Genomic DNA, 22739 nt, shown 5'->3' on the forward strand with positions numbered 1-22739 from the left:
GTCTCTATGCCTCAACTGCACTTGCCCCCTCAACTGCCTAAGAAGATACTTCCTTGTATTACATGAACAGTGTAAGCATCATATCCATGCTATATGTTTTTTCCATGCTGCCTATTATAGTGTATTGATAGTATTCTGCCAACATTTGTCATATTCCTCTTATATAAATGTTTTACTGTGCTGTTTTAGGGGGTAGTCATTAAAGTGCGATAACAGTTAGGCTTTTACCACACTTTAATTTTCCATGGACATGACAAACCTGTGGTGTAGAATCTCAGTAACACCCTACGTACATGAATAGAACAGCATATGATCTACTTCACAAATTATGCTATTCATTGCCTTGAGACATCAAGAGCTAAGCTGTGGTCTGATCCCAGGCCATTCCATACAGAGGCTGGGCATTAGTTCTGCCCACCTCTGATGCCCTTTCATATTACATACTACTCCTTTCCCCCAGCATATATCCCTAATTCCAAAGCCCTTCATTATATATCCTATCAATACATACTCCTATTTGTAAAGCCCCCCACCCCCAGCATATCCTCCTGAATAGTTCCCCTCAGGCACACATCCTCCTGAGCTACAGGTCCTGGCACCATTCTGAACCCAGTGCCAGCAGGAACAAGAGCAACTACGGATCCCTCCTTCTATTAACTAACTAGAATCCAGGGAATTTCACAAAGTAGACCCTGGGAAGTGGGCTCATGGGAGAATTGTGGGGCGGGGAGAGGAGATTCATGCACAGACCCTTTAAGAAGCAGCCTGGGAGCTTGCCAGCAGCCTGATGCTCCCGGCCAGCTGGCATTATTTTCCAGGAATAACATAGCTTGGGGTGTCCATTGCAGTTCCAAGTTTACATAGAAATGAGGTGTTTTGCATGCATTTGCATTTCATTATTAAGACACCATTTATATGTGTTATGGTAGTATAATGAACATTATTTTTCTTTAATGTGAATTATGTTTGAAAAACCCCTTACTAGCTAGCCTCTCACTATGTAAATTTTTAATATTGTCACACACAAAGGTGACCACCGAGGACAAAAAACTCTGGAGTCCACTGTGGTTGCTAAGATTTATCCTGGTATTCAAAGAGAAATCATATTGACATGACACCATACGAGTCAAATTCTTTGATTCCTCTCCTTTTAAGGGTCTGAAATGTACTTGGGACGCTTAAAAGATTATCTCAGAGAGAGCCAGACCAGAAGGCTTTGAGCATGCGCAAATGCTCAAAGCCTAGTCCAGCCCGGCAGAGGAAGAAGGAGGATCTCTCTCGCACCGCCCAGCCCAAACCAACGAGGGAGGATCTTTGGGCACTGGCACTGGCACATGCTGTGCATTGGTGCTGGTGCCGGTGCCCAATCGGGTAAGAGTTGTATTTGCGGTGCTGGGGGGATATAGGATCACGGGGGAGGATGCCGGTTCGCAGGGGGAATGCCGGATCAGAATGTAAAAAAAAAATTGTAAAACGCGCTCACACGTATAACGCGCATGGTTATGCACGGTTTGTAAAATCGTGTATAACGCGCGTGTTATATGCGTGAAAATACGGTACATATTTGTATTTTATAAATTTTATCCCTGAAAATCAAAGATGACACATTCATCAAAGACTGGCATGATTTCTCAAACATATCTGTATTATGTATATATCTATGCAACATATGATGTTCAATTATGTGGTTTAGCAGAATTTTCCTGAAGGAATGGCACTGAGGCCATCAGCACTGGCAGCTTAATTGTCAAAATCTTTGGTAGGGGGCAGCAGCAGGGGCACACAAGGCAGAAATTTTACTTAGGATACCTAATATTCTTGTACTGGTCCTAGCAACATAGCAGTGTCATATCCCTCCCTCTGCCTTCTATATCTTTTATCCTTTCCCTGCTCTCTGACCCACGCTGGACAGTAAAGATTACCCAGGAGCCATACCAGTGTCCCACAGGTGACCACTGGAATTTTCTGTGTTTGCAGTGTAAAATTAAATAAACCAGATTAATATAGATATAGATCAATCCTGCATAGTCAATGCTAACAGAAAACCATGTCCTTTTCATACACCCTCACCCAGTATGGAATTAAGTAATCACAAACTAAAAATAAAAATATGTAGACAACCCATCAAATAAGATCAATGAAGGGACCCTGAAACGGAATGGAATTTCATATCCCATTAATTTCACCATTAAAATCTTGGGGGTTTATTTGTATCAGACTTTATTTCTGCCATGTCCCGCCTATTTCCTGTTTCCACAAAGAAAGAGCAGCAAATTATGAAGGCTGCCGCTGCAGAGAAGTTCCTGGACCGTGACGATGCCGGCCCTCGGAGCACCCGCTTAAGGGCCTGAACTGAATCAGTGACTCTGATTTGTTGTGAGAATGAATTGATTCGAATCGATCTAGCTGAAGTGAATCAGTGAATCAATTTGAATCGAGAATCGGACAGCTCTAGGATGGGGTGAACCAGGACCACTTTACCTCCGGTGCCACAGTTCTCTTCGTCGCTGCCATCTATGCAGTCCACATCAGCATCACAGCGCCACCGATGAGGGATGCAGTGCCCGTTGTTGCACTGGAACTGGTCTGCCTCGCATCGTATGACACAGTCTGTCTGCATTGGGGGAAAGGAAGAAAAGGGGTAGACAGGGCTGTGTTTCTCAAAAATCATCTTGTATATACAAATGTAGCTGCCTTTTAGACTGATCCCCTCTTTTACAAAGGTGCGTTAAGCATTTTAGCGTGCGATTAGTGCGCGCTAAATCAATGTGCACGCTAAACGCTAATGCGTCCATAGGATAACATACATGCGTTAGCATTTAGCGCGCAATAATATTTAGTGCACGTTAAAAAGCATAGCACACCTTTGTAAAAGAGGGGATGAGTTTCATTCGTACTCTAGACCAGTGTTCTTCAACCGCCGGTCCACGGTGCGATTGATGCGGCGTTATTTTCGAGCTAGCTCCCTCTTCCTAACTGATTCAGTGCACAAAGCCATGGGCAGCGGCTCCTACGGGCATCCTGCGCCTGAACCGGAAGCCTTCTCTCTGACATCGCAACGTCAGAGGGAAGGCTTCCAGATGAGGCAAGGGACGTGCAAGGTGCATTTAGTACTATTATGGGGGCGGGGTCTGGGGTGGAGATTGGGTAGAGATGGGCGGGGTCTGGCCCACGACTTAGCCCAGTGTTCTTCAACCGCCGGCCCACGTTGCGATCGATGCGGCATTATCTTCGAGCCTAGCTCCCTCTTCCTAACTGATTCAGTGCACAAAGCCACGGGCAGCGGCTCCTACGGGCATCCTGCGCCTGAACCGGAAGCCTTTTCTCTGACATTGCAACGTCAGAGGGAAGGCTTCCAGATGAGGCACGGGACGTGGAAGGTGCATTTAGTACTATTATGGGGGCAGGGTCTGGGGTGGAGATTGGGTAGAGATGGGCGGGGTCTGGCCCACGACTTAGCCCCGTGTTCTTCAACCGCCGGTCCACAGACCAATGCCAGTCCACAGAATAATTCTTTTATTTCTGCCGGTCCATAGGTGTAAAAAGGTTGAAAAACACTGCTCTAGACAAGTGCTTCTGTGCATCTGTAGCAAAGTTCACACCATGATCTGAGAAATTAGGAGAGAAGTGAGAAACCAAAGATAGATTTATCATGTTTGGAAAATGTCTCTAAAATGATTTACCCACTACCCTTTTGTGGTCAACAGATTTATATATTTTCCTAAGGTGGCTGAATTGACAATTGCAAAGGAAAAGCCTTCTTAAGATTTAAACTTGGGTTTTAGAGAGGGGGGGAGGGGGCTCCACCTTCTTTTAGAAACTTCCCTGCAAATTCATAGCCACTTTATCAGGAAATATGTTGATCTTGCTTAGTTGCAAAATGTTTTGCAAGAACATGCTGCTTGATGTTTCCTTATATTTCTTTTGGGTGGATAATAGGATTATGGAAATCCCTGAGTTTTTGATCTCGTCCTTGTTTTGAGATGGATTTCTTTTTAATTTGTGCGCTTTTTCTTTTCATGATGCGGTTGGTTGCAGTGGAGGGATTTTGATTTCTTATTAAATTCATGAATATTGCTGTACCTTCATCCATATTTACTTTGGCTTTATGATTCTAATACAAAAATGATTTATCTATATCATGTATACAGAGCAGTGCATATTGTAGTTCATATAGATCTTACCGCTGCTCCTCAGGGCTTCTTACACTCTTTTCATGTCAGACCACTAACCTCCTTCACCCCACATACTATATTATTTGAGCTTACCGATGTATCCATAAAAATAATGCCCTACATGACAACTAGGGGCCAGGCTCAAAGGTTACTGTTAAATACTGCGTGCAAAGGAAATCACATGCAAATGAGATGCAAGGAAATTCTGCAAGTGGCTTGGTAGGGAAAGCGCCTAGTATTTTGCAGTAAGCATCGACGATGTGCGCATGCCCAGGAAAACCCCAAAAGCGACAACCACATCATAGGTGTCCATTGTAAAAATTGCCGTAAAGCACTCGTGCAGTAACGTGTCACAAATTCCCTGCTTGCGAGTTTTCTGTACATGTGGGGGGATGGGGAGGGGTGGGTGGGGGTAGGGTTTTCTTTGTTGGGGGGGGGGGGGGTATGGTGGGTCCGGGGAGAGTCCAGTCCTCCGCGGGTGTTTGATGAAACTGCATTCCATGGTTATTATTGCTGTTGTACTTACTGTTGCTTAATAAAATAGATTTAAACATAAAAGCCCGGTACTTTCTTTTTTGGGCTCCACAACAAATGTTGAACACTACCTGTAACATGCTAGACACTTTTCTAAGGGGGAAACGGCATGAAACAGAGGTGGCTGCGATGCAAACAGATAGCTTTTAAGCATGATGAAAAACATACTGACCCCAGTGAAACCAACAACCAAAATAAAAGACTACTGAGCTCCTTGAAGAAAAGAACTGAGGTGGCCCTGTATGATGACACCAGCACAAGAGGGATCCATATATGTGCAGTTCACAGGGCTAAACAGTGCTACAAGTTACTTTTGCATTTTTTCCAGCTTGGACTCCTTTAGATGATGTCACACATTAAGAAAACATCCTGTTAGTCCTCTAGGGAAAGAAAGACGATCTCTGAATTTATTAAAAGAGATGAATGGCTTTTTAAAGGCTGTTCTTTTCAAATAGAACCATTTATTCCCAGGTTGTCCTCTTCTACTGGAATTAATCTGTACTTCCGTTCCCCTAAACTTCTTACCTCATCGGACCCATCAATACAATCGTGGTCTCCATCACATCTCCATCTTCCAGCAATACATCGGCCGTTAGCACAGGAGAATTCACTTTCAGAGCAAGGTCTTGGTGCTACGGCAAAAGAGTAAACCCATAACAAAATAAACAAGGTATTAAAGACCCCAACCTTTTTCAAGTATTTAAAAAGTTACAGGTGTGCTCTCTTTTTATATTTATTTCTTTTTTTTTAAACTTAGCTCAAAAATCTTCATTCTACAATCAAGGGCAATGCATTTTCATTTAGGAAGCAAGCAGAGTTTTCTAAAACAGCGTCCCTGCTCCCTTCCACCCCAAGCAGAAGGGACTGGTCAGGAAGCAAGGCTTCTTATGGTTTCAACTGGCCAGCACAGAGGAAAAAATGTCAAGAATTCATCCGTTTTAGAAAATCAACAAGCCATGTATAAAGTAGGAACGAGTGAGAAGTTATACATATGCATTAAGATAGCTACAAACTGAGAAGACTAATCTATTTGGCATTTTCTAGTATTTTTTTAATGTTAACTTACAATTTGCTTCACAAGCTAGTGACCTTCACTAGTCTGGTTTTCTGAATAAAAAGGCGACAGACTGAGATATCCGGGTTTTACTTCCACTTAAAGTAATGGAAGTAAGGAGGACAGAGCGACATCTGGGTTTTACTTCCATTGAAAGCAATGGAAGTAAAACCCGGATGTCTCAATCCTTCCTCCTTTTTCTGGAACCATGTGGTAACCTTAACAAAGAAGCCACACTAGAATTCCAGAATGTTGAACAATGGGCAGTGAAAAACACGTAACCATCTGGCCAACCACTTAAGAAAATAGACACCCCATTAAACAGAACCAACAAACAAAAGCAGCATCCCCCTCCCCCCTCCCCAAAAAATAAAAATCCTCAACATAAACAGATCAATCTCTACCATTTAAAATTATTTTTATACCTACTTAGGTGAATGATAAAAAAAATAAATATTGGACTGTAGTTTGACTAATATACCCCCCCTGCTTTACAAAGCCGAGCTAGTGTTTTTAGCGCCGGCCATGGCTTTGTATAGGAGGGCCATAGTGCTTGTGCCAGAAATCACCTGGCTTGGCGATGTCTTTCTAAATTGCAACAAACTCTCCTCCCAAATCAGCCCGTGTCCATTAGCTAAAATGTACTGATGGCCTAGCAGCACTAATTTACTTCATGGACACTGCTAAGGAAACTGAACGCAGCATGAAAACAAGCAGAGGAGGGCAGATAAGGTCCATCTAATCTGACCAACTTCATTCCTGCTAAGTGCCAGGCACTGCTTGACCATGATCCAAGAGAACAATGCCGAAACAGCCCTCTGGGCACTTCTCTCACCAGTAATAACTAGGATTTTTTGGGTGAGCTATAAAGCTCCCAGTAAGGAATATTCCAATTAAAGATAAACTATATCAAAAGCTTTTATTTTATCCTTAGGGATGCAAATATAAGAAATTCCAGGAACGACTATCGTCCTTCCAGGCAGCCTCATGGATTAGGGATCTGACTCACATATTCACACTTTCCAAATTCGTATCAACAATTTCGACGTGCTTTAAAGATGCATCTTTTTATGGAATCTTTTGGAAGTTAGATACTGGTTGTTTATTCAATTGTATTGCTAATCTCTGTGAACCGCATAGACCTTAACGGTATTTGTGGTATACAAGTGAGTTTTTATGTTATGTTATGTTTATGTTATTCTGTTTCAGACCAAATATGTTATAACTGCTTTGCTCTTGAATGTGTTCCAATGTCGCAAAATTAATTAAACCTGTGGTTCCTTTTAGGGTACCTGTTATCTTTTAAAGTATGCAGGATGTGTTACATTTTAGTATTACAACCTTTGGGGGGGGGGGGTCTTTATAAAAAAAGATTAGTGTTTGTTATATGCAGCAGGGCTTATAGCAGGGGTAGAGAACTCCGGTCCTCGAGAGCCGTATTCCAGTCGGGTTTTCAGGATTTCCCCAATGAATATGCATTGAAAGCAGTGCATGCAAATAGATCTACATATTCATTGGGGAAATCCTGAAATTCCCGACTGGAATACAGCTCTCGAGGACCGGCGTTCCCTACCCCTGGCCTATAGGAATAAAATGGGTCCTAGGGCAGATACAATGGGTCCTGTGGCTAATCTTTATTAAAAGTCGCCCTCAATACCTAAAACTCCTATTTGTTGTCCTTCCTGTGTCTTACAATCAGTGATGTAGTAAAAGATGGGGGTGGGGTGTGTACTGTCTTTGCGGGTGCGCCAGCATCAGGGCCTCTCCTCTTCTCTGCCCCCCTGGTGTACCTCTTGATATATGCACCAGTGCGAGCAGCATCGAATAAGCCTTGGCTCCTTTATGACATCACTTCCTGGGCGTAGACTAAGACGTGTCCTCAGAAGGGAGCTGGCGCCAGCAGCAGGTGGATGATGCTGCTCGTGCTGGCGAACATTTCAAGAGGTACGCAGAGAGGGTGGGGTGAGACGAGTGCTCATGCAGCGGAAAGACCCGGGGGGGGGGGGGGTGCACATGGTGCAGTGATGCCTGGTGCCACCACCTTGGGTGCCAACCTTATATACGCCACAGCTTACAATCACTATTCTCCCAGAGTTTTGAGAAAGACGAAGGATCAAAGAAAAATGCTGGGATTATTTGACAAAAACAGGTAGAAGGATTCTGTGCTGAAACATGAGCCATGCATGAGATAGGTGGCGGGCTGGTCAGTTCATTTTTGGGTGTAATGATTATTTACAGAGTTGAGAAAGATTGTGAACTCCCTAAGATGATTTTTGTTTTACTCCAATTCAGACACAAAACATGGATTAAATCCTTACTTAGACCCTGAAAGGAGAATAAAGTAAACCTATTGAAAAAAATAACAGACAAAATGTTTCAACAATAAGGCGATTTATGTGAAAGTATGTGAGTGCTTTTATTCAGTAACTGGGGGCACCTTCTTAAGCAACAATAAATAAATGTCTCACATCACCCTTGAAGAATTTTGCTCCATTCTTCACCTCTCATATTTGAGGATTGCTTTGCGTGAACAGTTGGGACTCTGACTTGGCAAATCCAAAATAAAATCTCTTCCTCTTTAATAGATTCACTTGAATGTTTAGGGGTGTTGTCTTGCTTTATGGCCCACTTCTGGCTTGGCTTCACCTCACAGACAAATATCCAGAATTCTCCTCTACATCTTTCTGCTATAAAGTGAAATTGAAGGGGGTCCATAAAGGAAGGCAAGTCATCCAGGCTGGAAGTGGCAAAGCAGCCCCACACCAAGATTCTTATTTTATAAAGCAGTGTTTGGTTTTGCCACACAATTTTTTGTTACTGAGACAAACAAGTTCAATTATTGACTCCTCTGTCCAGAGAACATGTTTCCAGAAGTCTCATGGGTCATTCAGAAGCTCTTTGGTGAAAACTATGGCTGGCAGCACTGTTCTTTTTAGAGCGCTGTGGTATCTTCCTAGCTATCCTCTCACAAACACCATTCCCAATCAGTTTGTTTGTTTTTTTACCCTGATGGTTGACACATGCAGCTTTACATCAGCTGCAGTAAGAGAAGCCCATAGCTCTTTAGACCAGTGGTATTCAACCCAGTCCTCGGGGACCACCTGGCCAGTCGGGCTTTCAGGTTATCCACAATGAATATGGATGACAGAGACTTTGAAAACCCGACTGGCCAGGCGGTCCCCGAGGACTGGGTTGAATACCACTGCTTTAGACGTTAGTCTGGAGTTCTTTGCGACTATGTGGATGATTTTTGGGGGTTTGCTCTTGGAGTAATCTTAGCAGGACAACCTCTCCTAGGCAGGGCCACTGCAACCTTCATTCAACTTCCATATAGAGGCCGGTGGATGGATGGCAGGCAGCCCAAATGTTTAGAAATAGACTCGTAATCCTGTCCAGTCACATTAGCATCGACTACTCTTTTCCCAGGTTTTCTGAAATTTCTTTTGATCTAGCCATGGCAACTTCCATGAAATTTTATGATGAGGATCAAAGTCAAACCCTTTCAGAGTTTTACTTAGGCCAGGATGCTAAAATTACTGTACTCTGCAGGGTGATTTATTCGTTACCCAATTGTGTTAAGTGCCTGATTCTAATTAGTCAAGTCATTGTGCCAAGGAAACAAGGGGTCTACATGCTTTTTCACGAAAGAATACTTGGGGACCTTTTCACTAAAATGTGGTAAGCTTTTGCACTTACTGTACTTCCCCCTCTCCCCCTCTTTTATGAAGCCGCGTTAGGCTTTTTTAAAAAAAAAAAAATCGCCAGCCATGGCAGTATCAGCTCCGATGTCAATACTACCGCGCCCAGTGATAAAAACGTCTAACATAACTTTATAAAAAAATGGGGGGGAGGGGTATTTATTTATAACATTTCTTATATACTGCTCACAAGCCCACAGACAATCAAAGCACTGAACCTTCAGGCAGTGTAGGCATTTTTCTAGCTCTGGAGGACTCACAGTCAAGTGACTTGCTCAAGATCACAGTGGGATTTAAACCAGGCTTGTCTGTGTTCTCAGCCTGCTGTTCTAACAAAAATTAACACACAATAAGTGCACAGAAAAATTCCTTACCATACGTTAACACTGTTTGCAATTAACGTGGATGCTTTCATGCTTCCTCCTGAGGGGGCAGGGAATACACCTGCTCTAGCAGCACCAGTGACAGCGTATGGTAAGTACTGTGCATTAATTGTGGTGCACAGACCACACCCATTCTCCGCCCATAAACCTCCAGGGTCCTGCTCCTCCCCCCACCACCACCACCACAGCCTGCAGTTAATGCATGAATTAGCACATGCTGTCATGCCAGTGCAGTAACAGTGCGGGCTAACTGGTATATTAATTGCTTATTGTACTTTAGTAACAGGGCCCTTATTGCTGAATCATTTTGTTGAGCATATAATCAGAAAATATCCATTTTATCTGAGTTATCTATTCAGTGAGGTTATCTTCCTTTCTCATCAAAGCTTAAATTAGAACCTAAGCATGTTCTGAGGATAAATTGTGCTAGAATGCAGACTATCCTAGGGGCTTCACATAATCTCTCAGCACTGTATATACACTCATGTTTACATTATACATTACACACACACACACATATATATATATATATATATGTGTGTGTGTATCAAAATATATAGATATAGACAAGGATGGAAAAACCTTATTTTTCTATATGTCCCAAATGTAATTTCCCAGGGCTGTGCTGCATTTCTAGAGGCAGAGATACAGTGTTCCCCCGCGAATTCGCAGTCTGCTCCGACCGCCTCTTCCTGTAGTAAAGCTGGGCTACACCAATCAGGAGCTGTGTGTCAAAGCAGCTCCTGATTGGTGTAGCCCGACTTTACTACAGGAAGAGGCGGTCGGAGCAGACCGTGAGTGATTTTCTTCACCTGCCAGTGCTCCAGCTGCCCTCTCCTGCTTTTTGACAGGCAAAAAAACGAAATCGCGGTTTTTTTGAAATTCGCGGGGGTTCCTGGAGCGGAACCTCTGCAAATTTCGTGGGAGTACTGTATTGTTAATAGAGGAGAGAGGAGGTGTAGGACAAGAGAGACTGGGGGAAGGAAAAAGAGGCGGCAGCTAGGGGTAGAGAGGCTGAAGGAGAAGAATCTGAAAGAAGGAAAAAAAGTAGGGGGAGGATTAAGCTGGGAAAATAAAGAGTAAACTCTTTCCTCCACAATAAACTAATACACCAAAACAGAGAGTTCATAAAAAGTCAACAACGTTTGTTAACAGTAAATAGTTCCTTTGACTCCTAATAATTTTGGTTGGTGCATACTTTTTCTACATATTTTTCCACCCCACTATATAAATATAGGTACATAACATAAGATGGAAGAGAAGCATAGCAATATAACATGGAGAAATTTATCTGTCAACAATTTAATAAAACTCTATTATGAAAAGTATGATGGAAACCTACCTCTGGATGCCCCGTTACGACAGTGTTAAAATGGAGAAAAACATAAAATGAGGTGAAATGATACAACTCAAAATACACAACATGAAAACAGCCACAGTCTAGACCAGAAGTGGAGGAACAGTGAAGGAATGATGTGTCACTTGGCTCCCCTTTCACAGCAAGTAGAAACACACCCACGGGACAAATTGTGGCTATTTACTGAGATGGTGCACACTTTAAGACTGCCTGCTTTCATTACTGCAAGGGGAAGAACCAGGGGACCGATTTCTCACTTAACACTCTAAACTTAGGGCTCCTTTTACGAAGGTGCGCTAGCGGTTTTAGTGCACGCTTAAATGCCCCACGCGCTAGACGCTAACGCCTCCATAGAGCTGGCGTTAGTATTTCCTGTGTAGCGCACACTAAAAACGCTAGCACATCTTAGTAAAAGGAGCTCAACGCTAGCACATCTTAGTAAAAGGAGCTCTTAGGGTTGGGGGAGGGAATGCAATTGCTGTTAAAGGCAACTAGGAACAAATTGCATTCAAAGCACATTTTCTGTGCTCCATGTAAATTGGTGATAACCCAGAGTAATATTTGATTTAAATGCCTTAATAAAGTCCAATGGATAAATTCAAAATCTGAGTGCAGTGTGTTCAGAGGTGATGTGACTTTCTCAACGGTGTCTCAAACTCATTCAACCACTGCACACTAAAAATGTTTTGTTTCAAACGCAATAGGTGTATAGAATCATACAAACTTGCTAGTTCTGGGTCCTGACACTTTCTGTGTTAACAATCAGCAGGTACCTTCCATATCCTCAAACTTTTATATAGCACCACGCTTTGGAATAATTGCAAAAAGCTTTTCAAAAAATGTATCTGCGTAGATAAAGATTGACTTGGGCCTACAGACGATGGCCAGCATTTTGCTAAATGTGAGCATATTCCTTACTGTGCTGGTTACAATGTTTGTCCCGTATACCCTATGCAGCATTTAATGAAACGTCAATGGGGCTAACCCCCACTCTTTTCCTAAGGTGCGCTATGCTTTTTAGCGCGGGGTAAACGCTACAGCGCGCATGTCATCCTATGGACGCGTTAGCGGTTAACGCACTCGTTAATTTAGATCACGCTAAACATGCGCTAAAACGCTTAGCGCACCTTAGGAAAAGAGGGCCTGTCAATCTTTGCTATCTACACCGATTGGTTTAAAAATACATTGTTTTAATTATTGCAAAGTATCGTGCTACATAAAAATTAGAGGATTAGACTTTATTCCAGAAAAAAGAATATAAAAAAAAAAAAATGATAAGAGGAGGGTTTTAGCCAGTGACATTATCAGCCTCTTTAGTCTGACAACACTAACAGTTTTGTTCTAGATGGGGTTTTGAGGATTTTTCCTTCCTCATTACCCCCTCTTTTGCTAACGCGTAGCGCGGGTTTTAGCGCCGGCAGCTGCTCTGGTGCTCATATAATTCCTATGAGCGTCGAAGCAATTTACCACCGCTACACGTTAGTATCTAGATTTAAATACAATAATATATGCCCCTTGTGTGGGCTGTGATTTTAAGGTGGAGCACATTTTGTGGGAGACAGTTAGTTTGGTTTCACAGCTCTTCTTTTTTCACTTTTAACCGGAGTTGATTAGTACTGTTACTCCAGAGAGAGACCGACAACGGAAAAGGCCAAAGAGACCCAACACTTTAAAGGAACAGTACCTTCCTAACCTCACATGGAGTTAAACAGTTGCCATAAGCAAAGATACCCCGGTCTGTAACACAGGGCTCCTTTTACCAAGGTGCGTTAGGGCCTTAACGCGCGGAATAGCGCACGCTAAATTGCCCCGCGCGGTAGACCTTAATGCCAGCATTGAGCTGGCGTTATTATAGAAGCGTAGCGTGCAGTTTAGCGCGCGGTAATTTTGTGCGTGCGCTAAAAAACGCTAGCGCACCTTAGTAAAAAGGAGCCCATAGTCTGTCACACACCATGTCCCCCGCTGTCATTTAGCTTTAAGAAGGTAAACATACTGCAGCTTTCTTCATCGGAATTGTCCCCACAGTCATTATCATAATCACACTGCCAGCGTCCCGGCACACAGCGATTATTTTTGCAGCGGAATTGATAGGGTTCACACGTTCTCTCGTCTGAAATGAAAAACCAAACAGAAATAGGAAAATACATTTGCTAATAAAGTACAGTACATTAAAACACCACACTCTCCCTCACACACACAAGAAAAAAAACTATGGTTTTTATTTTGAAATATTAGAAATTCTTTTTTTTTTAAATAAATCTCTATTGATATTTCAAACTTTATAATGTATACAATTGAAGAATCAGAAAAACTGTATGAAAATACATTATTATCATCGGAATTATTACATTCAACAATTTTTATCCCCTTCTTATCCTAATTATTAACAGTAATATTATATATTATACTATCAATATTATAATAAAAATAAATAAATAAATTTACTCTTCCAAATAAATATTCCACTCCCCACCCTCCAACCCACCCTGGATTTGCAAAGGAATCTAACATAAAGAAAAGAGTCACACTTTAATTATAATGTAACAAATTAGTTAATGGACCCCATACCCCATTAAAGGATTTGCTAAACCCTATGGGGGTAATAATAAAAAAAAAAAGCGTCTAAAAAGTGTCCTAAGTGGCTACTTGGATGATCAAAAAGCCTGATCGTCCAAGTACCTATAACCAAAGCTGGTTTTTAGACGTATCTAAAAACAGCTTAGGCCTTTCCCCTGCCTCTAAACGCACAGAGAGAAAAGAGGTGTGTTTAGAGGAGGGGAAAGGGCGGGCAGTGGGCGGGAGGTGGGCCGACCTACACCTAGGCGTACAACACCTATAACCAAAACAGTTAAAGGTTGCCTAGTCGGCACTTAGACCTTTTTCACTTAGACGAAATAAAATAAAAGATCTAAGTGCCGAAAAACGGGCCGCTGAGCTGATGGCCGCTGGTGTCATCAGTTCAGCGGCCTGGCAACCTAACCATCGCAGCAGGAGAGATGCCTCATCTCCCTACCGCGATGCCATCACTCTTCTACCCGAACTGCCGCAACCCGCGGCAGTTCGGGTAGAGGAGTGATGGCATCGCGGTAGGGGAGATGAGGCATCTCTCGTGTCGCGATGCATCACTACCCCCCCACACACAACATCGGGGCAAGAGGGAGCCCAAGCCCTCTTGCCCCGGCCAACCTCAGCACCCCCGACGATATCGGGGCAAGAGGGAGCCCTAGCCCTCCTGCCCCGCCGATGTAGTCGGGGAGTCAGCGGGGCAAGAGGGCTTGGGCTCCCTCTTGCCCCGATGTTGTCGGGAGGGGGGAGGGTCGTGGTTTGACATGGCAGGAGGGCTTTGGCACCCTCCTGCCTGGATCGTTGTGGGGGGGGGGGGGATTCTATAACCGGTGTTGTTTTTGACAGACATCGGTTACAGAATCCAGCTTTTAGGCGAAGGACCGGCTCCTCCTTCGCCTAAAAGCCCTTCTGTTGGACGTTTTTGGCTTAGGCATTTTTTTGTTTCAATATGGCTAAAAAGTGTAGACGTGGTGTGGGTGTACTTTTAGACGTAGTGGAGATTGGGCGTTTAGGCAGAGGAAGGCCATAATCAAAACATGGACGTTTGTTTTGGTTATGGACACTTTCCCTGCTTCTGGGTTGAACGTTTAGGGACTTAGGCCAAAAGGAGACTTAGATGCTTTTTTTGATTATGCCCCTCTAAACGTTCTGCCATAATCTTGACAAATTTAGGGGTCCTTTTACTAAGATGTGCTAACCAAGTTAGTGCGCCTTAGTAAAAAAACCTCTTAGATTTTTGGGAATCTTAGAATTAATATGAAACAAACCCAAGCATGTATACTTATGGTGTGACATAAGTATACATGTGTGTGCTTCTCCCTCTCTATTCTGTGTAAATCTAAATTCATTGCGGATATCCTGAAAACCTGATTGGTTAGATGTGTCCCATGACTAGGTTAAGAACCCCTGACCCTGACGTGACAGAATTTGGGGAGTAGTGGTGTGGCTCTCGCATGACAGGGGAGCGCTTATCGGAGGCCTGTACTCAAGTGCCAACACGTCCCACCCTCCACTGACAGGGAAGGATGCAGCAGTGCTTAAGTGCAGGCTTGTGCTGCGATGATGCCTCCTCTGGTCCGGGTGAAGGGAGAGGGTAGCGGCAAAGAAGGGAGATGAGATACAGGCAATCCCCAGGTTAAGAACGAGCTCCGTTTTTTTAAACCGTTCTTAAGTTGAATCTGTATGTAACTCGGATCCTCTACAGTACACAGTTTATAAAAACATTAAAGAAACCGTCCTCAAAACAAAGTACTGTAGTTTAAATAGACAGAAAAATAGGAGGCTCACACTTACTTTTGTTCTTCATCCGTCCTGCTGTTCCCTCTCCACCATCACATCCAACATTTCACCCTCTCATCTCTCTTTCCCATGCATCTAAACCTCACGCCTCTCCCACCATGATGTCCAATTTTCTTTCTCCCTCCCTATGCCCAACAATTCACTGCTTTCTTTATTTCCCTAAGTACATCATCTCTCTTTCCCTCTCACACTCAGACACCCATGCCCAACAATTCTTCCTTTCTATTTCTTTCCCATCTCAGCATCTCTTTCCTTCACTCCCTCCATTGTTCCTCCTATGTCCCAAGTTCAGGCTCTCTCCCTCCTTTCATCCTTTCTTCGAAGTTTATGCTCCTTCCCTTCCTTCTGTGTCCCAACGCAACCTTCCTTCCTCCCTTCCTGTCGCAACGCGAACCTCCTCCTCCCTCCCGTGTCCCAATGCGCCCCCTCATCGTCTTTCCCTCCATTCTGCATCCCAAATTTGTACCTCTCGCAGGTGTTTGCCTCCTCTGACTGGCTCCTTCCTCCCAGTCACACTTCTCTTTGCCAAGCTGCAGTTTCTGCACGCAGCTCGCGATTGTTCCGATAACTTGACCCTTCGTGCCTCCCGTGAGTGTTTACCTCCTCTGGCCGGTTCTCTCCTCCAAGTCGCACTTCTCTTCAAAAGGCTGCGGCCGCTGGTTCCTGCACACAGCTCACAGCTGACCCAAAAGCCTTCCCTCACGTCAGAGGGTCAGCCGCAAGTCGCGTGCAGTAACCAGCAGCCATGACTTTGTGAAGAGAAATGCGTTTGGGAGGAGCGAGCTGACCAGAGGAGGTAAACACTTGTGGGAGGCATGAAGGGTTAGGCTGCCGGGTCAGCTGCAAGCCGTGGCTTTGCAAAGAGAAGTGCGAACGAGAGGAGGGAGCCGGCCAGAGGAGGTAAAAACCCACTAGAAACACAAATTTGGGACACAGAATGGAGGGAAAGATGATGAGGGTCACACGTTGGACATGGAAGGGAGGAGGAGGATCACGTTGGGACACGGAAGGGAGGAGGGTCGTGTTTGGACAGGAAGGGAGGAAGAAGGGGCGCATTGGCACAGGAGGGGCAAGGCAGGACCCCGGTTTGTAAGTATCAGATTCATGTAAGTCGGGCGTTCTTAAACCGTGAACTGCCTGTACTGGACACCTGAGGAATAAGAAAGGGGCAGAGATTTATATTTAGCTCACACCTTTCTCAACTGAGCATCTGGGGGGGAAAGGGGTGGTAGAAAGAGAGAAGGAAGAAGCTGATCACCTTGGGGAGGGAGGAGATGGGGGAAGGTAAGATGCTCATAACCTGGGGAAGAGGTAGGGACTCCTTTGCAGTACTGGAAGGGAGCTGGGTCTTAGGGCTCCTTTTACTAAGGTGCGCTATGCTTTTTAGCACGCAACAAATATTAGCGAAAGCTAACCATACGCTAAATGCTAATGCGTGCATGTTAGTTTATGGACGCATTAACGGTTAACGCGCTAAAACGCTTAGCGCACCTTAGTAAAACATGGGGTTAGTTGTTTGGCTGCATGTTTTTTTCACTATGATTTGTGGCTTGGATCTGCTCCTTCTTCATGGGTAGGTCCTTGTTTCCCCACCTCCTGCACTGGCTGCATACTTCCTCTGCCATTTGGCTCCATTTAGGTTGTGAGGACTATCCTTGCACCATCCACAGCTTCATTGTCAGGCTCCTTGTTTGATGGTGGGATCTGGCCTCTCTTCATTGTTCTTCCTCCACCAGTAGTGAAATTCTACTTATATATTTGCACATGCACAAACAGATGCATAGAGACAGACAGACATATGGATGCCCCTCCCGAACAGCTACTATCGCTTATCCAAAGGCACTTAAAAAAGCAACAACCTGTTCCTTCTATAATGCAGACTACATTGGAACAGACCCCAGAACTTCGGATATGTTTATTTGGCCCACAAGTTATCCTCTAAATATGAGGGTTCTTCAAAAAGTTTCTGCACGTTCATATTTTCACACTCAACCAAAAACATTCTTTTCTGATGGCATTAAGAAGTTAGTAGGACACCGGGAAAAATGTATCGCAAAACAGGGTGATTAGGTGGAAAAGCGATGTAATTTGCTTTTGAGATATTTAATAATGCTTAAAAATAAAATGAAAGTGTGGAACCTTTTTGAAGATCCCTTGTATAAATGTTGCAAGCCAACCCACACTTACCGCATTCTTCTTTGGGCTCATCAGATCCATCCCCGCAGTCATCCTCGCCGTCACACTTCCAGCGTGCTGGAATGCACCTCCCAGAATCCTTGCAGCGGAACTCATCCACACCACACGTCATCTGAGCTAAAATACAGAGCACAGTGAACATAATGCCTTCAGGCAGAAAACCAAACAAAAAACAATACAACACAATTGATTGAATGATTATTCTCCAGCATTCAAAAATAACTTGATATCTGTGTAGCTGGTCCTGCCATTGCAAATGTTTCCACAGCATAAATGATTCTCAATGATATAGGTATTCATTTAGAAAAAAAAAAAAACCAGAGCCTGAAAAAAATTGAGAACCCCTAAACTAGAACCTTTAATGTAGAATGCCCCCTCTTCCCCAAATGACACAAGGTCGGAAATGTGTGAATTCTTAGATTTATCTTTCTCTGAACACAGAGTTGCTAAGCAGAAATGCAAAATGCTAGTACTCTGTAAAACCTTGATGGCAGGAGACCATAAAATCAAGAGCTGTATCTTGTTTTTTTACAAGACATCTCTCATGAGATAGACATGAAAAAGAGGGATGATGTACACTGATATACAAAAATACAACAAACCTGTGTGTCTTTACTGCAGTGTGCTATCAATACACTAGTTACAAATATAAGGTCTAGAAAGGTACAGTGGAGAGCAGAGATAAAAGACAGGAAACAGAAGGTAGGAGTAAAGGGACACTACTCTGGCTGGAAAGGGGTCACAAGTGGTGTCCCACAGGGGTCAGTGTTGGGACCGCTGCTGTTCAATATATTCATAAATGACCTGGAAACAGTGACGAAGTGCGAAGTTATAAAATTTGCGGATGACACAAAACTCTCCAGCAGGGTCAGAACTGTTGAGGAATGCAAAGATCTACAAAGAGATCTGAACAGACTTAGCGAGTGGCCAGAAAGATGGCAGATGAGCTTCAATGTAGAGAAATGTAAAGTCTTGCACATAGGGAAAGGGAACCCGATATACAGTTATACGATGGGAGAGAGGGCACTGGGGGAAGGCAACCTAGAAAGAGACTTAGGGGTATTGGTGGACAAAACAATGAAGCCGGCGGCGCAATGTGCAGCGGCCTCAAAGAAAGCGAACAGAATGTTGGGCATTATCAAAAAGGGTATCACTACCAGAACGAAGGAAGTTATCCTACCACTGTATCGAGCGATGGTGCGCCCGCAACTGGAGTACTGAGTCCAATAATGGTTGCCGTACCTTAAGAAGGATATGGCGATACTCGAGAGGGTCCAGAGAAGAGCAACTAGGATGATAAAGGGCATGGAAAACTTTTCGTATGCTGAAAGTCTGGAGAAGCTGGGGCTCTTTACCCTGGAAAAGCAGAGACTTAGAGGGGACATGATTGAGACTTATAAAATCATGAAAGGCATAGAGAAGGTGGAGAGGGACAGATTCTTCAGACTAGCAGGGACAACAAAAACAAGAGGGCATTCAGAAAAGTTGAAAGGAGACAATTTCAAAACGAATGCTAGGAAGTTTTTCTTCACTCAGAGGGTGGTGGACATCTGGAATGCGCTCCCAGAGGAGGTGATAGGACAGAGTACAATATTGGTTTCAAAAAGGGATTGGATGATTTCCTGAAGGTGCAGGGGATTGAAGGATACAGATAGAGGGTAACTATACAGGACACTAAATGAATAGGGAATACACGATTTAGGTAAAGGATCACTTACAGGTCATGGACCTGGGGGGCCGCCGCGGGAGCGGACTGCCGGGCACGATGGACAGTTAATATTAATATAACGATACCACAGGATAGTGGCATAACTAATTTGCTCAATTACAATAAATAGAAAAACTCCCCCTACATAAATATACTTATGCAAGTTTAAAAATATTTAATACCTGCTGCCACCAGGGGGTGCTGTAAGCTAACATATGCTCTTTGAAAACTATATAAAGGCATTAAAAAACAGGCCTGTTTTCAGAAGGTGGTAGGATGACCCAAGCACAGTGGCATAGTAAGGGGGAAAACTGCCCCGGGCACCGCCTTGGTTGGGTGCTGGTACTTCTCCGCCCATGTCCTCCCTTCCCTGCCCCCTGTACCTCTTTAAAATCTTTGCCAGCGTGAGCAACTACTCTAGCCTGTTGCTTGCACAGGCCTGGTTCCCTCTGAAATCACTTCCAGGTCGCAAGGCCAGGAAATGACATCAGAGGGAAAGCCAGTGCAAGCAGCAGGCGGAGAATCTGCTTATGTTGGAAAAGATGTAAAGAGGTACAGGGGTGGGAAGGGAGGGCGCAAGTATGGAGTGGGGGGCGCAGAAGGAGCAGAGGATGGAAGGAGGGCGTGGGGGGAGTGGCATGGAAGGAGTAGGGGAGGGGGATGGAGAGGAGGGAGCAGGAGGTCTCCACCACCCTGGGCGCCTCCTACCCTCGCTACGCCACTGCCTAGGCAGCAGGAAAGAGGGACCCCACAATGAAATCCAAAATCAGAAAGCCAGACATGGTACCCCCAACCCCTCATCCCTCACCCCTTCACTGAACAAGGCTTTCTCCAGTGGGTCCTACCCCCGTCTAGTGCTTCTGATCTGAAATACCCTACATGGCCCTTCATATGAAATGTCTGGGAACTCTGTTGGACATCACGTCAGTAACGCGTTATTAAAATCAGCTAGGCTTCTATTGAAGGCTAAAGTATAAGATCATATCACTCCTCTGTTGATAAGTTTACACTGGTTGCCTGTACATTATATAGATTTTTAAAGCTCTATATCAGTGGTTCCCAACTCTGTCCTGGAGGACCAGCAGCCAGTCGGGTTTCTGGGATAACCCTAATGAATATGCATGAGAGATATTTGCATATAATGAGGGTGACAGGCACGCAAATCTGCCCCATGCATATTCATTGGGAACCACTGCTCTATATTATGCAGCTCCATCATACTTGGCTGCTGTAACCATTCCATATACACCTACATGCACATTTCGGGCAGTTGACTCTCAAGAGACTGGTACTTCCTTTACCAAAAATGGCTCATTATGAATCAACTCGTAATTCTGCTTTTTTCTTTTTATTTCCAGTCTTATGGTACAACCTTCCACAAGTTATATGTGAAGTGAACTTTCATTTCCAACATTGAAGTCTATGTTGAAAAGTCATTTTTTCAATTTGGCATTTAATTTGAGGTAATTTTTAGATTATCAGTGGACCTGAGAAGACTGCATTCATGAGATCACAACAAAAAGATGTGTGTTTTTTTTCTCCTCAATATTTAGATTAGGACTTTACTATTGATAATGGCATTCTTTTTTTTAAAAAAATGATTTTATTGTGTTATACTATAAGCCACATTGATCTGTTGTAAATTGTGGGATCCCAAATTTTAATAAGCATAAACATAACCAATAAGCAAAATAAACACCTGCTTAAGGAAGGGGGCAATACAAAGTTTTTTCGCCTATCATGCCCCTAACTCTTTCACTCTACTACACCCATATTAAACATGAATTTCAGTCCTTTTCTAATCATCATAAATATATCATGATGTTTTGTTTCATACAATAATATTTCTCAGCTGGATCAAGGAGAGATGGGGCTCAGGCTGGATGGAATGGGGAGAAATGCCTGGTTGGCCCAGAACTTTCTCTCCTACATCAGAATTGACATCGGGGAGCGAATGCTGGTCAGTGCGACGCTTCTGCAGGAAGAGCTTGGGGCGGCGGTGGCATGGGAGCTGTTTCCCGATGGTGGCAGCGGCAAACTGAGTGGCTGAGGGAGGGGCAGGAGAAAGAAAGGGGGCAGGCAGGGAGACAGAAAGAAAGGGAGGCAGGGAAACAGAAAGAAAAAGTTGGGGGAGGAAATAAGGTCTGGAGGAGAGGAAGCATACAGGAGGCTGAAAGAAGGGAAGAAAGATTGGATGCACAGTCAGAAGAAGAAAGTGCAACCAGAGACTCATGAAATCATCAAACAACAAGGGTAGGAAAAATGATTTTATTTTCAATCTAGTGATCAAAATGTGTCCATTTTGAGAATTTATATCTGCTGTCCATATTTTGCACTATAGCCCCCTTTTACTAAACCGCAATAGCAGCTTTTAGCGCAGGGGGCCTATGAGCATCGAGAGCAGCGTGGGGCATTCAGCGCAACTCCCTGTGCTAAAAACTGCTATTGCGGTTTAGTAAAAAGGGAGGGGGTATATTTGTCCATTTTTGTATGGTTGTTACTGAGGTCTGCTTTGACCTCTTTGAAAACCCCCCGGAATATAAATGATAATTAACATTTTCTCTGCCTTTCAGTGTGCTTTGTGGTTTTTTTTTAAATTTCATTGTTGGTAGATCATTTTGACTTGGTCATTTTAAAAGTAGCTCGTAAGCCCAAAAAGTGTGGGCACCCCTGGTCTAGCCATTAAAATTCCGGATTTGTCCCTATATTCATCATATGTTCCGCAAATCTGGCAGTGTTTAAGAAATTGTTCAAAAGGGACATTATTCTTTAAATGCTGTGGATGCATTCTCGAGAAGTCCAACAAAGAATTTCTATCTGTTACTTTCGAAAACATGGTTGTACATAACTTATTCTTTAATTCCACCTGCACATAAAGAAATGTAATCACAGTTTGATGACTGAGTCAAATTTAGTGGTGGGATGAAATGAATTCAATATCTGCATGAACTGTTGACCCAAAGGGGTCATAAAGCTAGAGTTTGGGGTTGTGGCCTAGGTAGGCTCTCCATAGGTGCACTTCATTATCCTGCACCTCCAGCAGAGATAAGGGGGGTGGGGGGGGGGGGGGGCAGACAACTTTAATTTGGCTGTGATCATGGCTGCAAGAGGACTGATACCAGTGTTTCCTACGCTGGTCCTGCCAGTCAGGTTTTCAGGATATCCACAGCAGACACATACAAATATGCATGAGAACAATTTGCATTCACTGCCTCCATTATATGCAAATCTGTTTCATGAATATTCATTGTGGATATCCTGAAAACCTG

General features: G+C 43.8%; 1 protein-coding gene across 1 annotated transcript in view; it reads right to left on the reverse strand.

Moving 5' to 3' along the window:
* The window catches only part of LRP1 (LDL receptor related protein 1), a 777705-nt gene that overhangs the window by 108596 nt on the left and 646370 nt on the right, over positions 1 to 22739 (reverse strand). Inside the window, exons 67-70 of the mRNA XM_033939435.1 lie at positions 17754 to 17879; positions 13195 to 13311; positions 5235 to 5341; positions 2482 to 2614 (exon numbers count right to left, since the gene is read on the reverse strand). Of these exons, the coding sequence (XP_033795326.1) occupies positions 2482 to 2614; positions 5235 to 5341; positions 13195 to 13311; positions 17754 to 17879 (483 nt within the window). The remainder of the gene's footprint in view (positions 1 to 2481; positions 2615 to 5234; positions 5342 to 13194; positions 13312 to 17753; positions 17880 to 22739) is intronic.

The sequence above is a fragment of the Geotrypetes seraphini genome, chromosome 3 (genome assembly GCF_902459505.1).
Source record: "Geotrypetes seraphini chromosome 3, aGeoSer1.1, whole genome shotgun sequence".
Taxonomy (NCBI): Eukaryota; Metazoa; Chordata; class Amphibia; order Gymnophiona; family Dermophiidae; genus Geotrypetes; species Geotrypetes seraphini.